We start from the raw sequence: 13,628 nt of genomic DNA, 5'->3' as shown, positions 1-13,628 counted from the left end.
CTTTGTGAGGTAGCCTACTTGCGGTGTTTAACTGTCCCGCGAGATTTACTTACAATCCATTATCGTGTAGCGCTTACCTTCTCCTATTTTGGCAGTCTGGGCGAATTGTCCCTGACTTCTACTGCGCCTGCGCGTGCGGTTTGATGCGGCCGATGATGACCCCTGGTTGTCAGCTGACGGCGGGGGGTCACATGGGCAGGTGTCACTAATCGTGAGGGTGTGGGGATTGGTCAGTTCATGTTTGCCGCTAGAATACGAGGGGTGGAGTTTAGCGTTTATAGTAACGTAGCGCCTGCAATGAAGTATGCCGTTGACATCAATACGTGCATCTTTGCCGTGACGCACAGCAGAATATCTGCTGTTAAAGGATTCTATCGCTGGTGTGAAGGCCAGAGTTACCATTATACGGACCCCTGAGGATGAGTACCTGAAACGCGTAGGGTCGTTGTACTGTTTATGGAATGTTTGCATTGGGGATAGTCATATCGTGTTACACCCAGCACTAGGAGACCCGATCTATTCGGACGCCTGTGCTTTATTTTGGGATTGTACTACTGATGTGCCCTGGATATATGCTGTTTCCAGACATAATATTGTTATAAACACCGAGTTAGATGTATCACAATGACTCAGTGTTTTTTGTTTAATACGTTTTTTAACAATCACGGTGGGGCTTATGTCACAGTGGTGTGTTACCCCTGTTTTTAACTAGTTACTAATTAAAAGGTATTTTTTACTTTATTGTTACTTCAGTGAACTATATAATTTACTCATATTGTGGGAGCACAATTAGATTTCTATCAAACTAGACAGTGAAATTGCAAATATAGCCCTGATGGTGCTTAGGACCTTGTATAAGCCACGCCATTCAGAGGGGACCCGAAGGGGAGAAGCGAAGAGGAGCGGTGATGTAAGAATACATTTTTTTTAATTCTATGTCCGATCATGGTCGTTGGGCCACAATTGTGGCACACGGTCAGCGGAAAGATGCAACAGATTTATTAAGAGCCGTGCGCCTCTTAATAAATCTGTAGCATCTTACTCCAGCAGTGCAGATAGCTAAGACTGGCGTATGAAACGTCCGCTTTGGTAAATCTGCGCCTATAACTTTCTCATTATACATGGAATAATCTCTATTTGCTGAAATCAGAATAACCCTTTTACATTGGCCATCTAATAGATGTCTTCAGAAAAACAACCCATTGGGTTCTCCTGTCTGCAGCTGCTCCTTACATACAAAAGTGTAATTTTTGCAGTCACATGGTTTGGCTTACCAAGTCGCCAAGTGAGATGCTCAATTTGTGTAGAGAAAAATGCCCTAAATGGAGATTAAGGGCAAAGCTCACTAAGTGAATCGGATGCCCAAAATTAAAGAAATCTGTCTTGATGGCAGACTTCCTATAAGACCTATGAATGTAAAATTACACATAGCGACTGACTGTGACAAAGATTGTCAACATGCCAAGTAGCAGCCAGCAGAATTTATACTCTCACTTTGGGTGTGAATGAAGTAAACTCAAAATCGGTATAGAATAAGTAAAGCAAAATACTGGACTTGAAGTTACCCAACTTTGCTGATGTCAGCGATGTCACTAATTTACATCCAAGTGAGGATAATTATACACTCTGAAAAAATAGAACCGTTAGAAATGACCTTTGGTTTATGCATTCTGTTATGTCTTACAGATTGAAAAAGTTCTCCAACAGGGGGAAATCTCTGACTGTGCTGAGCCATACATGGTGTTAAAAGATTCTGATGGTGTAAAGGTGTGTTCTTCATCTTGATAATACATGTAGCATTGCTGCTACCCTAAACAAGAAGATAGTGTGCAGAAATAACAGCACAATGGTAATCCACCAGTACGTTCCTTGTGCCCTGAGGTCATGAATTTTGGATATGGAATGGAGCCTTACTCCACCTTAAAACAACCAAACTATAGTAAAAATAGACTCTGGAATAAATGCACAAAACACTTTAGGCTCTATTCACATCTGCGTTGGGGTCGACTACGCTATTGCTTCCGGCAAAACAACGGATCCGGTGCACAACAGAGACAAACGGAAGCCATGGGCACCGGATCCGTCACCATTGAAATCAATGGTAATGGAAACGGAAACCTCTGGTTTCCATTCGTGTCAGTTTGTGTCTGTTCAGGGTCCCGTTCTGACGGAAACCTCAGACGGAACGTCAGAACGGGACCCCAACACAGATGTGAACAGAGCCTTATTTGGGAGTCAAAATCGCTACAGCTTTATTTAGATCACAGGACTAAAACAAACACAGAAGTCAAGTGAAGTGCTAGTCCATTGGGATTCATGAAGACTGAGATTCCCAGCTGTCAAGACAGCAAAAAAGGGGCGGCACACTACAGTCAGTAGATCTTTATGGCACCTATGACCCTACTGAAGATCCTCACTTCTTTGTTTACCCACCGTGCCTGTCCCTTGAATAAGTTACCATTATAAAAAAGCTCCACCGCTGCCTCCCACTCCTGCCACCGCCATATACTTACCGGTCCCCTGCGTTTTTTGGCTACTGGCTGTTGCCACGCCTCTCCTCATGCCAATGCTGCTAACAGCCTCTCCCTCCTACAACTGCTCCTAGTGTGCCTACTCCACTTTCCGTGTATAAAAAGGTCCCTCCTACATTGCTCCATGCCTGAGCATTGAGCAATTAGTAATTGATACTGTCACTTGCTAGTTGTATTCTCTAGCAACCCTGCCTGAATTTGACCTTGTCTGCCTGCCATCTGCCCTGACCATTTACCTGTTTACCGTGATGATCGTCTGCCCTTACCTCTGACGTTGCTAAATGTAGGTGAACATGTGATTTATTAATGGCAGGGAAAGCCCCTCTTAAAATGTAACTTTTATTTCATTATAATAAAATGTGAAAAAAATTAGAAAAACAAAAACACCCTGATGTTGAATACTGTTCGGTAAATCAGGATGTACCGAAGACTCAAAAAAAAAAGTATTGCCACACTTGATATTAAATCTTTGACAAGTATGCCTTATTGGTCAGTTGGCTCTCAGGCAGAATGGATTTATCCTCCTAAGTTTCCGCCCTATGGATGTTAGGCTATTGGAGACTCACACCTGTATAAGCACTGTCCCTGATAGTAACTAACCAAAGGCTATTCAAGCAACCCCTGGGGGGGGGGGACCTGTGGAGAAAATCTCTAGGAAAACATGACTGAAGGACCTTTCCCTTGGGTTTTGAAGGATCATGCCAATATGTGATTCATAATAGACTTGTACATGGTTGCAGATATTCAATGGTGATGTCAAACAAATCACACATATGATAATACGTGAATCATAATACAAGTAATAGTTCAATAAACCGTTCTAGAGTAATGATTAAAACGGGGGGGGGGGGGGGGGCGAGAGAGAGAGAAATGCATTTTTTTTTCAATGCAATTATGCAAGAGGCCTGGTGTCAATGCATTGATAAATATGCCCCAGTATGCCTAGAAGTTGGTACTAGCCTGGCAGAGTAGGGTGACACTCATAGGTTTTCTTTAGTGCGACGATGGTAATGAGTCTGATTAATAAGTAACAAACTAATATGTATTATATTGTTCATATTTATGTACTTGTGTTTGACTTTTTTGTAGACCAAAGAAAAAATAGAAAAGCTTAAATCTCAAGCAGAAAACTTCTGTCAACGTTTAGGAAGATATCGTATGCCATTTGCTTGGATACCGATTAGTCTCCAAAGTTGTATTAATGTAATGACACTGGAGAGAGAAGTACCGGAATCAGAAAATGGGAGTGGTATGCCTTATCGCTATACAAGGAATTAACGTATTTAGTTGAAAGCAATCTACTGTGATTTGTGTTCCCGCTAGAAACATGATTGACTCCTTATCTTGTAGTAAATAGCATTTTAACCCTTTCATGACCAAGGGTCATTGATGCCCTTGTGTCCAGGTCAAATTTTCAATTTCTGATATTCACTTGCTTAAACGATAATATCTTTGCAACCGCTTTGAATATTACAACTATTTTTACTTGTTTCTTTAACAAGACTTTTATGAGCCTTTCATTTTCTAGATTAGTTTAATTAATTCCATGTTTTTTTCCAATTCAAAGTTTTTTTATTGGTTTTAATACAAACACTTACAAAAACATACAGAAAAATTGTGTCCCCATAATAAAAGGAACATGACAAATAGAGCGCAGCCCAAACAGTAGGGTAAACATCACAACCCATGAAGAGCACACACTCAACAGCCATCTGGGCATCATAACTGGAAGGAGCAATACTGAAAAGGAAGTGGTGAGCAAAACAAAACAGGGTGCGATAAGTCATCTTCCCGTACAGATTGAAACGCCCTGGCCATAGCATTTGAGCATCAGCACAGGACGCAAATAACCCCTCGAAATAGACACAAGAAAGGAAGGGGAAAACAAGATAGGAGACAAACAAGGCAGGGAAAAGACCAGGGTAGTTTGCGGTGAGCCTGGACTTTCAGCTCCAGATAACCATGGATACATAAAAGCAAGAAAAGGCAGCCATGCACTTAATAAACACCTGAGTGAGCTGAGCAAACCAGCAATCCCCTCCACACTCGCATGCAGTCCCCTCACAGACGAAATTTTGTGGGGAGGGAGGGGCACTGGGCCTCAGGCCACTACAGTGCGGTAAATGGGAGAGGAGAGAAACTGAAGCCATATAGACCACGTTTCTGTATATCGTGCAGAGGCAGCCGGAGACTGAGCCAGCAGGTGTTCCATACGTTGTATCAAGGCAACCTCCTGAAACCAATCATCCAAGAGTGGAGGAGCCGCCGCTTTCCACTTGCGGGGAATAACTGATTTAGCAGCCTGAAGGAGGTGCCTAATTAGGGAGCGCTTGTAGATGGGTAGTGGCACAGGGAACATAAATAGAAGGGCTGCCTCGGGGGATCTAGGAAATTCCATGTTGTTAATTTTTATCAGGAGCAGACAAATCACAAAAAATGTGAAAATATTTTTTTTTGTTATGTGTGTGTGTGTATAAAATAACATACACTGTTGCAGCTTTGTACCAATTAGTCGTCTTCTTTCTCCGTCACCACGGATCGTTATGAGGGGAGAGTGAAGAGGGCTATAAGGCTATATTCACCCGATGTGAAAAAAGCTTGTTAAAAACGGATCAACTGTTAGTTTTTCATGGCTGTTTGCATCAGCGTGTCTCAAAATTTGAATTTGTTTCTCGGCCGTCTGACCGTTTCTAACCTCCGTTTGCCGTTCGTTTTTCATGGCCGTTAAAATTCATCCATTTTTTTTTTTTATTTGGTTGGGTTCTTTTTGTCCCAACCCCCTGAAAACACCACCGTGCCCATGTCGATAGTACTGCAATGCCCCTCTAGATAGTGCCACAGTGGCCACTGTAGATAGTGGGACACTGACGTTAGTGGCTCCCTCTAGGAGCGGATTCCCCGGCCAGAGTATTGCCGGGGATTCCGCTCCTAGAGTGAGTCCCTGACAACACGATCCATATATGGACAGTGACCTCAGGAGCTCCCCCTAGGAGCGGAATTTCCTTCCTAGAGCATCGGCCGTGGACTCCGCTCCTAGTGGGAGCCCCTAACGTCACTGTCAATATATGGCTCGAGTGCTCTGCTCTGGATGCAGCTCCTAGAGGGAGCTATCTATAGGTGAGTTTGCGCTACCTATGGGGGCAGGGGGGGTTTGTGTGGCGACATCTATAGGGGGGTGTTGTGTGTGTGTGTGTGTGTGTGGTACTATCTACAGGGGATTGTGTGTGGCGTTACCTACAGTGTATTCTGGGCATCTCAAAGCCCCGGCAGACATGAAAGTGCAGCGCTGCTTACACTGAAGGAGCACTGCACACATTAAACCCTGTTCCAAGCTGCCAACGTTTATATATACACACGTGACAACTGCACGTGGCATCGGCAGTTAGAGCGTCTATAGCCGTATGGCTGTCATGAAGGGGTTAATGAAAATGTCTTACTCATATGATCACTATTATTAACCCTCAGCCAGATTTGTGGAACGACATTCATAGACATAAAAGTGCTTTGGAAATTGTATGTTTTATACTTGCTCAACATTACTGTTCTTCTACTTACATAGGTAAGACAGCAACTGGTGACAGGAGATCCTCATTGGGGCCAGCAAGGAAATTTTCTGATAGAGTAAGCTCTATAGATGAAGGCTCCGCTTCACCATTCAAGCCCACAGCAATTACACAAACCACTTTCTTTAAGCAGGTAAATATTATTATATGTTTCTTTTATACTGTATGCCTTAATATTTGATCTTGTGCATTACGTGATTTGGAGATGCCAATAAACACACTCCAATTTACTGAGACTGGTGTATAAAACACCAGTATTAATAAATTCCCTCATATCCGTTTTCACTAGTATAACTATAATCTTTCCTCACTTAATAATAGATTGTTGTTATCTTTTAAAGGGAACCCGTCTGCTCCTATTTGCCTACCAAACTGTTCCCAGCGTTTGGTAGGTCTTTTGAAACTCTGTGCCCACATACCTTTAGTTTGCTTTGTATTACCTTGTTTGTCCAGATAAATGACTTTATTGCCATATGCAAATGACTCTGCAAGTGCCACTTGGGCATCCGTTTCCCCTGCTCAATTCCACCCCCTCATTGAGGATGAGAGTAAAGTGGCATAGAGTGCCGACGCCAATCCTGAACAAGGGGCAGAGTTGAGCTGGCGAAAATGGCAAAAACATGAGCACTTGCAGGGGAATGGACCACCAGAGTCATTTGCTTATTTCAATAAAGTTGTTTATCTGAACAAACAAGGTAATACAAAGCAAACTAATATTATGTGGGCATATAGTTTTACAAGACCTACCAAATACAGAGACCAGTTTTGTAGGCAAATAGGAGCTGAAAGATTCCATATAAGCTGCTTTGAGTCACGTAACATCAACTATTAAATGGCCATTTACTTGAGTACCTTGTTAGTCTATGTTTATCTCCAAAATATGTCTTAAAGGTTGTGGACACTTTTGCACTGAATTTTTTGTTCCTTTACTCTCTAAAAGCAAGATTAAGCTATTTTCTAAATAATCATTAAAAATGTCCTACTATTTTGCCGCCGTATTGTCTGTGCAGCAGCGGTACACAGCTGGCTGTGCTGCAGCTTCTGACATAGATCAGACCGCACACTTCTCCCGGCTGCTGTCAGCTCATGGCTGACACTATCTGCTCTCTTTGCTCCTCCTCTCCCTTCTCTCAGTGTTAGAGATAACAGCAATGGGGAGGGGAGGAGGTTGTACATAGCAGAGAAAAAAGGAGAGCACCCACAGCATAGCGTGCAGGTAAAGGAAGGGGAAACCGCACAGGCTGTACTGTATCACAGTGAAGATAGGGAGGAGAGCTAACACACAACAGAATCTGCAGGGGGAGGGGGGATCAGAAACAGGCAGCAACCGTGAATGTGTTGGCACAAGAGAGTTTATGGGCTGCATTACAAGGGGAACCAGTACATGAATGAAGCTGTGCTGATACATGACAGCTAGTGAAGGCAGCAGCATCCTTGATTGCAGAGGATTGCAGTCTTGTAACCACTAACATATGTAAAAAAAAAAAAAAAAGGTGTCCTTAGCCTTTACGTTGGCCATACACATGCAGTAACTGTTTGCCCAACGCTTGTTCGGCCAACAGCTATTTTTCGAACTCCCACAAAAACATCCACGCTCGGCTCAGGCAAGCATGTCTGTTTATTACAAAAGGTAGAGAAGAATAAGCTGTTGTCAGACACTTTGGGCAGCAGCTTATCTCCTGTGAGATCAAAGGATAGGGGATATTGAAATCTAACATGTGCTTTTCCTCTTTCCTTCAACATCTACCATTATGGGAGACAGGAGGCCCCCATACATATAAGATTGTCAACCCATCACACGGAAATCAGCGCAATTCGACTATGTATATCAATGTGTATGATCCACTTTAGAAATTTGCCCAAGTATTTGCTTCTTGCGAACAACTCTGTTTCAGTCTTTTGGGCCTAATTCGCACAGTTATCTAATTAGCTATGCGAGATGTCCTAAATACAGCCTCGCGCGTACTTCAAATCCCTAGAAGAAATGTGAAAAACAAAAAACTCTGTCTCCATATTAAATCTGAGGCATACGGAGGTGCTGTAAAGGCCTTACGCACTTCTATGGATGCCTTATTACAGCTCTCTACAAAATGGAGCTGGAAAACGGCCGTGTACATTAGCCATAGGGAACTTTTTAATAGCATAGATGACTTATTATTGTATTTATCTTCTCTTCTCTGTATTACATTGTACACAATACTTTTGGTCAGTTCTGCATCCCTACTTATAGGAACCCAGCTACAAAAGTAACTGAATAACGCTGATGTGGCTGAACAGGCCCTAAACAATGCATATTCAAATAAAATTTTATATATATATATATATATAGATATAATGTCTGTATGTATTTTTTTTACTTCTTTTACTAGGAAGGAGATAAACTAAGCGATGAAGACTTATTCAAGCACTTATCAGATTATAAAAGATCTCTGCAAAAGCGTGCAAAATGTATACCAGGTGAGGGCACTAGTGCGATGGTGAACTTTGCTCTAACTATGGAACTGCATTCTTATTGTTTTTTATGGTTTATTTATAATGCGTCACTGATGGCTACATGGCAAGAAATGAACAAAAGGTATGATTGATTCATTTCATATACAGTATAGGATGTTTAAAGAGGAGTTTAGATATAAGGATAATGTTATCAGGTATAGCTAGAATACATTGTTTTTTTTTAAATATTTCAGAATAACATAGATTCTAGTATTGTGGTCTGTTAATGCCAATAGGACATAACATGATTTTTAAATATTTTTTTCAAATTTTAAAACACTGGGGCATGCATATGCCTTTTTTTGGTAGCTCTCCACTGATCTAATGTATGCCTAATGCCATAAGCACTATGGGGGAGATGTATTAGGACTGGCGTTTCACATGCCAGTCTTCGTTTATAGTTCACTGGAGTAAGATGCAACACATTTATTAATTTAACCCCTTCCCGCACCTTGGCGTAAATGCACGTCCAGGTGAGCAGTAACTTCGCGCACCTGGGCGTGCAGTTAACCGCCGCGCGGCGCTACACCGCAACGGCGGTTAACTGTGCAGGGTGTCAGCCCTGCTCTCCCCGTTGCCGATCAGCGGCCTGTCACCGCTGAAATCGGCATTTAACCCCTTCAATGCGGTGGTCGATTTCGATCACCACATCGAAGAGGTTTACAGCGGATCGGCAGCCCCCCACATACATTTGCGGGGGCTGGCGATCCTTATCATGGCAACCAGAAGCCAGACAATGACCTCTGGGTTGCCATGTACGGAAGCCTCGGAGGAGCAGCCTCCTGCCGTTCCTCCTCTGCTTCCTGTCAGTGTGACAGTTACGTCACAATGACAGTTAGAACACATTACACTACGTGTGTAGTGTAATATGTTCCAGCAGCGATCAGAGCTGCAAGTCTAAGTGTCCCCTAGTGGGACAAGTAAAAAAAGTAAAAAAAAAGATAATAAAAATGTTTTGAAAAAGTGTAAAAATAAAAGTTATAAGTGACATAAACAAAGAATGCTTTTTTTCCTATAATAAGTCTTTTATTATAGGAAAAAAATTAACACGTTAAAAAAAGTACACATATTTGGTATCACCGCGTTCGTAACGACCCCATCTATAAAACTCTAGTATTATTTTTCCTGTACGGTGAACACCGCGAAAAAAATAAACAAAAAACAGTGCCCGAATCACAATTTTTTGGTTACCAACCCTCCCAAAATATACAATAAAAAGTGATCAAAAAGTCGCACGTACGCCAAAATGGTACCAATACAAACTACAACCCGTCCCGCAAAAAACAAGCCCTTACACCGCTTTTTTGACTGAAAAATAAAAACGTTATCGCTCTCAGAATATGGTGACACAAAAAATAATTTATTTTATAAATAAGTGATTTTATTGCACAAACGCTGCAAAACGTAAAAAAATTATATACATCTGGTATCGCCGTAATCGTATCGACCCGCATAATAAAATATAATGGTCATTTATAGCCCAGGGTGAAGGCCATAAAAAAAAAAGAATAAAAAACATTGTCAGAATTGATGGTTTTTGGTCACCTTGCTTGCCAAAAAATGGAATAAAACGTGATCAAAAAAATTTTTGGTACCCCAAAATGGTACCAATGAAAAACTACAGATTGTCCCACAATTAATAAACCCTCACACAGCTCCGGTGGGAAAAAAATGAAAAAAGTCCTGGCTCTCAGAATATGGCGATGCAAAATGTGCAGAGTGTCCAAAAGCAGATAAGATCGGGTGCCATTTATCAGTGCGACACTGGCCACATATCTGCGAATTATTATTTATTTACTGCATTATTATACCCTCTTATTATACCCTGATGTACCCCGCACAGATAACATATGCCCCCACATTATAAACTGAAACACCAGTAAAACCCCAAACAGAACAACTACCAAGCTACATCTGCGCCCCAAAAGCCAAATGACGCTCCCTCCCTTCTGAGCCCTGCAGCGTGCCTAAACACCAGTTTACGTCCACAGATATGGCATCGCCATACCCGGGAGAACCCGGTTAATATTTTATGAGGTATTTGTCTTCAGTGGCACAAACTGGGCATAACATGTAGTGCACTAAAATGGCATATGAGTGGAAAATTGTAATTTTCACTCTGCACCATCCGCTGCACATTAACCCCTTCACGCACCACGGCATAGCATGTCGTAGTGTGGGGGGGGTGATGTATGGAGCGTCTCACGTGAAAAATAAAGAATTTAAAACCGCAAAGTCGCTGTTTTTTGGTCACCTTCGCTCTACATAAAAATGTAATAAAAAGTACTCAAAAAGTTGTATGTACCAAAAAATGGTACAAAAAAAAACGACCGCTCGTCCCTCAATAAATAAGCCCTCATACCGCTCTATTGACTGAAAAATAAAAAAGTTATGGCTCTTGGAACGCGGGGAGGAAAAAACTAAAAAGGAAAAGAAAAAAATTGATCAGTCCAGAAAGGGTTAATTACTTTCTAATGAAAAAGCATTTATCACCACATGTGAGGTATTGCCGTACTCGGAAGAAATTGCTTTACAAATGTTGGGCAGCTTTTACCCCCTTTATCCTTTATGAAATTGAAAAAAATGCAACATTTTAGTGGAAGAAATGTTGATATTCATTTTCACGGCCTAATTCTAATAAATCCTGCAAAAGACTTGTGGGGTCTAAATGCCCACTATATCCCTAGATAGATTCTTTAAGTGGTGTAATTTCCACTTTTGGGGGGTTTCCACTGTTTTGGCCTCTCAGGGGCTTTGCAAATGCAACATGGCACCCAAAAACCATTTAAGATAAATTTGAGCTCCAAAAGCCAAATAGCGCTCCTTCCCTTCTGAGCCTTGCTGTGGGTCCAAACAGCAGTTTATTACCACATATGGCATATTTCCGTAATCGGGAGAAATTGTTTTACAAATGTTGGGGTGCTTTTTCTCCTTTATTGCTTGTAAAAATTAAAAATGGCTACCTTTTTTCAGAAAAAAAGTAGATTTTTACCTTTACAGAATAATTCCAATGAATTCAGCAAAACAACTGTGGGGTCAAAATGCTAAATTTACCCCTAGAAAAATTCCTTGATGAGTGTAGTTTCCAAAATGGGGTTACTCTTGGGGGGTTTCCACTATTTTGTTCCCTCCAGTGCATTTCAAACGCGACACGGCAATGAAAAATATTGCAGCAAAATCTGAATTTGAAAATGCAAATGGTGCTCCTTCCCTTCTGAGTCCTGCTGTGGGTCCAAACAGCAGTTTATTACCACATATGGGGTATTGCTATAATCGGGAGAAATTGCTTTACATATGTTGGGGTGTTTTTTCTCTTTTATTCCTTGAAAAAATTAAACATTTCTAAATTTTTTCAGAAAAAAAGTAGATTTTCATCTTCACATACTAATTCAAATAAATTTAGCAAAAAAACTGTGGGTTCAAAATGCTAACTATACCCCTAGATAAATTTCCTAGATAAATTTTTCAGTAAATTAGCGCACTAGGGCCACATGTGGGATATTTCTAAAAACTGCAGAATCTGGGCAATAAATAATAAGTTACATTTCTCGGGTAAAACCTTCTGTGGTATAGAAAAAAATGTATTACAAATGAATTTTGTAAAAAAAAAATGAAATTTGTAACTTTCACCTCTACTTTGCTTTAATTCCTGTGAAACGCCTAAAGGGTTAAAACACTTTCTGAATGCTGTTTTGAATACTTTGAGGGGTGCAGTTTTCAAAATGGGGTGATTTATGGGGACTTTCTAATATATAAGGCCCTCAAAGCCACTTCACAACTGAACTGGTCTCTAAAAAATAGACTTTTGAAATTTTCTTAAAAATGTGAGAAATTGCTGCTAAAGTTCTAAGCCTTGTAACATCCTAGATAAATAAAAGGACGTTCAAAAAACGATGCCAATCTAAAGTAGACATTTGGGAAACGTTAACTAGTAACTATTTTGTGTGGTATTACTATCTGTTTTACAAGCAGATAAATTAAAATTTAGAAAAATGCTAATTTTTGCAAATTTTCTCCAAATCTTGGTGTTTTTTATAAATAAATATTGAATTTATCAACCACATTTTTTCACTAACATAAAGTACAATATGTCACGAGAAAACAATCTCAGAATCGCTTGGATAGGTACCTTAATGGTTTTTCATTCATTCATTCATTCATTCATTCATTATTTCATTCATTCATTCATTCATTGATAGATGTGAATAGGGATGAGTTGCCATACCATACACAACCCAGGGAAAAGAGTGGCACGGTTCATGCAAAAAAATGATCCTTCTTTGTAATCTTGTGCCACCCATTTATTGATGAAGTTTGTAAACATATTTCTGTATTTTCCATACATTTTCAGTTTAACTTGAAAGTATTTGTAATTTTACAGTTTTTATTTTAACATGTCTTAAAGAATCCATTCCCATATGTATATTCCCTTAATCTGCCTGCTTTCTTAAGGTTTGCTGAAGCTTGAAATCTCCCCAGTGTATGATGGGTTGAGCTCGTGTCTTACTCCTGAGTTGCTTCCAGTTAAGCCATTTCCTGAAGGTCGTGTACGTCTTATTAAGGAGATCCTTGAGTTTCCTATAAAAGAAGTTTATGTTCCTCATACCTTCTACAGGTAAGATTACGAATGATGATGAGACAGATGTTTTGCTGTACTTTGTGCTGGGTTATAATTTTTTATAAACAGATGGAATAGTGATTTGTGATCTATGTAACAGTTGTAACAGTCCTTGATGCCTTTGGGAAATGTTTTTTTCCTGTGCACACAGGCACCTCTACTTAGAAAGGAAATAAAACACATGTTTCAAAAAGGGCCTGTATTTTCTCTCATCTTTCCTATGTAAGTAACAGTAAGGGCCTGTTCACATCTGCATTAGGGGCCTCCATTGCAGATCCAGCCGAAAATACTGGAAATAATAGGGCAGCATGCTACGCTATTGTTACCAAGAATACCAGAACACCCCAATAGAAACTGGGCGGAACCCATTAAAGGGTAACTAAACTTTCAGAAAACTTCTGGCATGTCATAGTGACATGTCAG

General features: G+C 40.6%; 1 protein-coding gene across 2 annotated transcripts in view; it reads left to right on the top strand.

Annotated features, from left to right (window-relative positions):
• DOCK8 (dedicator of cytokinesis 8) overlaps positions 1–13,628 on the top strand; it is a 175,138-nt gene that overhangs the window by 50,894 nt on the left and 110,616 nt on the right. For both annotated transcript variants that reach the window (XM_075827721.1, XM_075827730.1), the window contains 5 exons: positions 1,687–1,767; positions 3,621–3,780; positions 6,091–6,227; positions 8,464–8,551; positions 13,040–13,202. In XM_075827721.1, coding sequence (XP_075683836.1) covers positions 1,687–1,767; positions 3,621–3,780; positions 6,091–6,227; positions 8,464–8,551; positions 13,040–13,202 — 629 coding nt within the window. The remainder of the gene's footprint in view (positions 1–1,686; positions 1,768–3,620; positions 3,781–6,090; positions 6,228–8,463; positions 8,552–13,039; positions 13,203–13,628) is intronic.

The sequence above is a fragment of the Rhinoderma darwinii genome, chromosome 1 (assembly GCF_050947455.1).
Source record: "Rhinoderma darwinii isolate aRhiDar2 chromosome 1, aRhiDar2.hap1, whole genome shotgun sequence".
Lineage (NCBI taxonomy): Eukaryota > Metazoa > Chordata > Amphibia > Anura > Rhinodermatidae > Rhinoderma > Rhinoderma darwinii.
The sequence above is the reverse complement of the archived record's forward strand: the minus strand, read 5'-3'. Positions and strand labels throughout refer to the sequence as shown.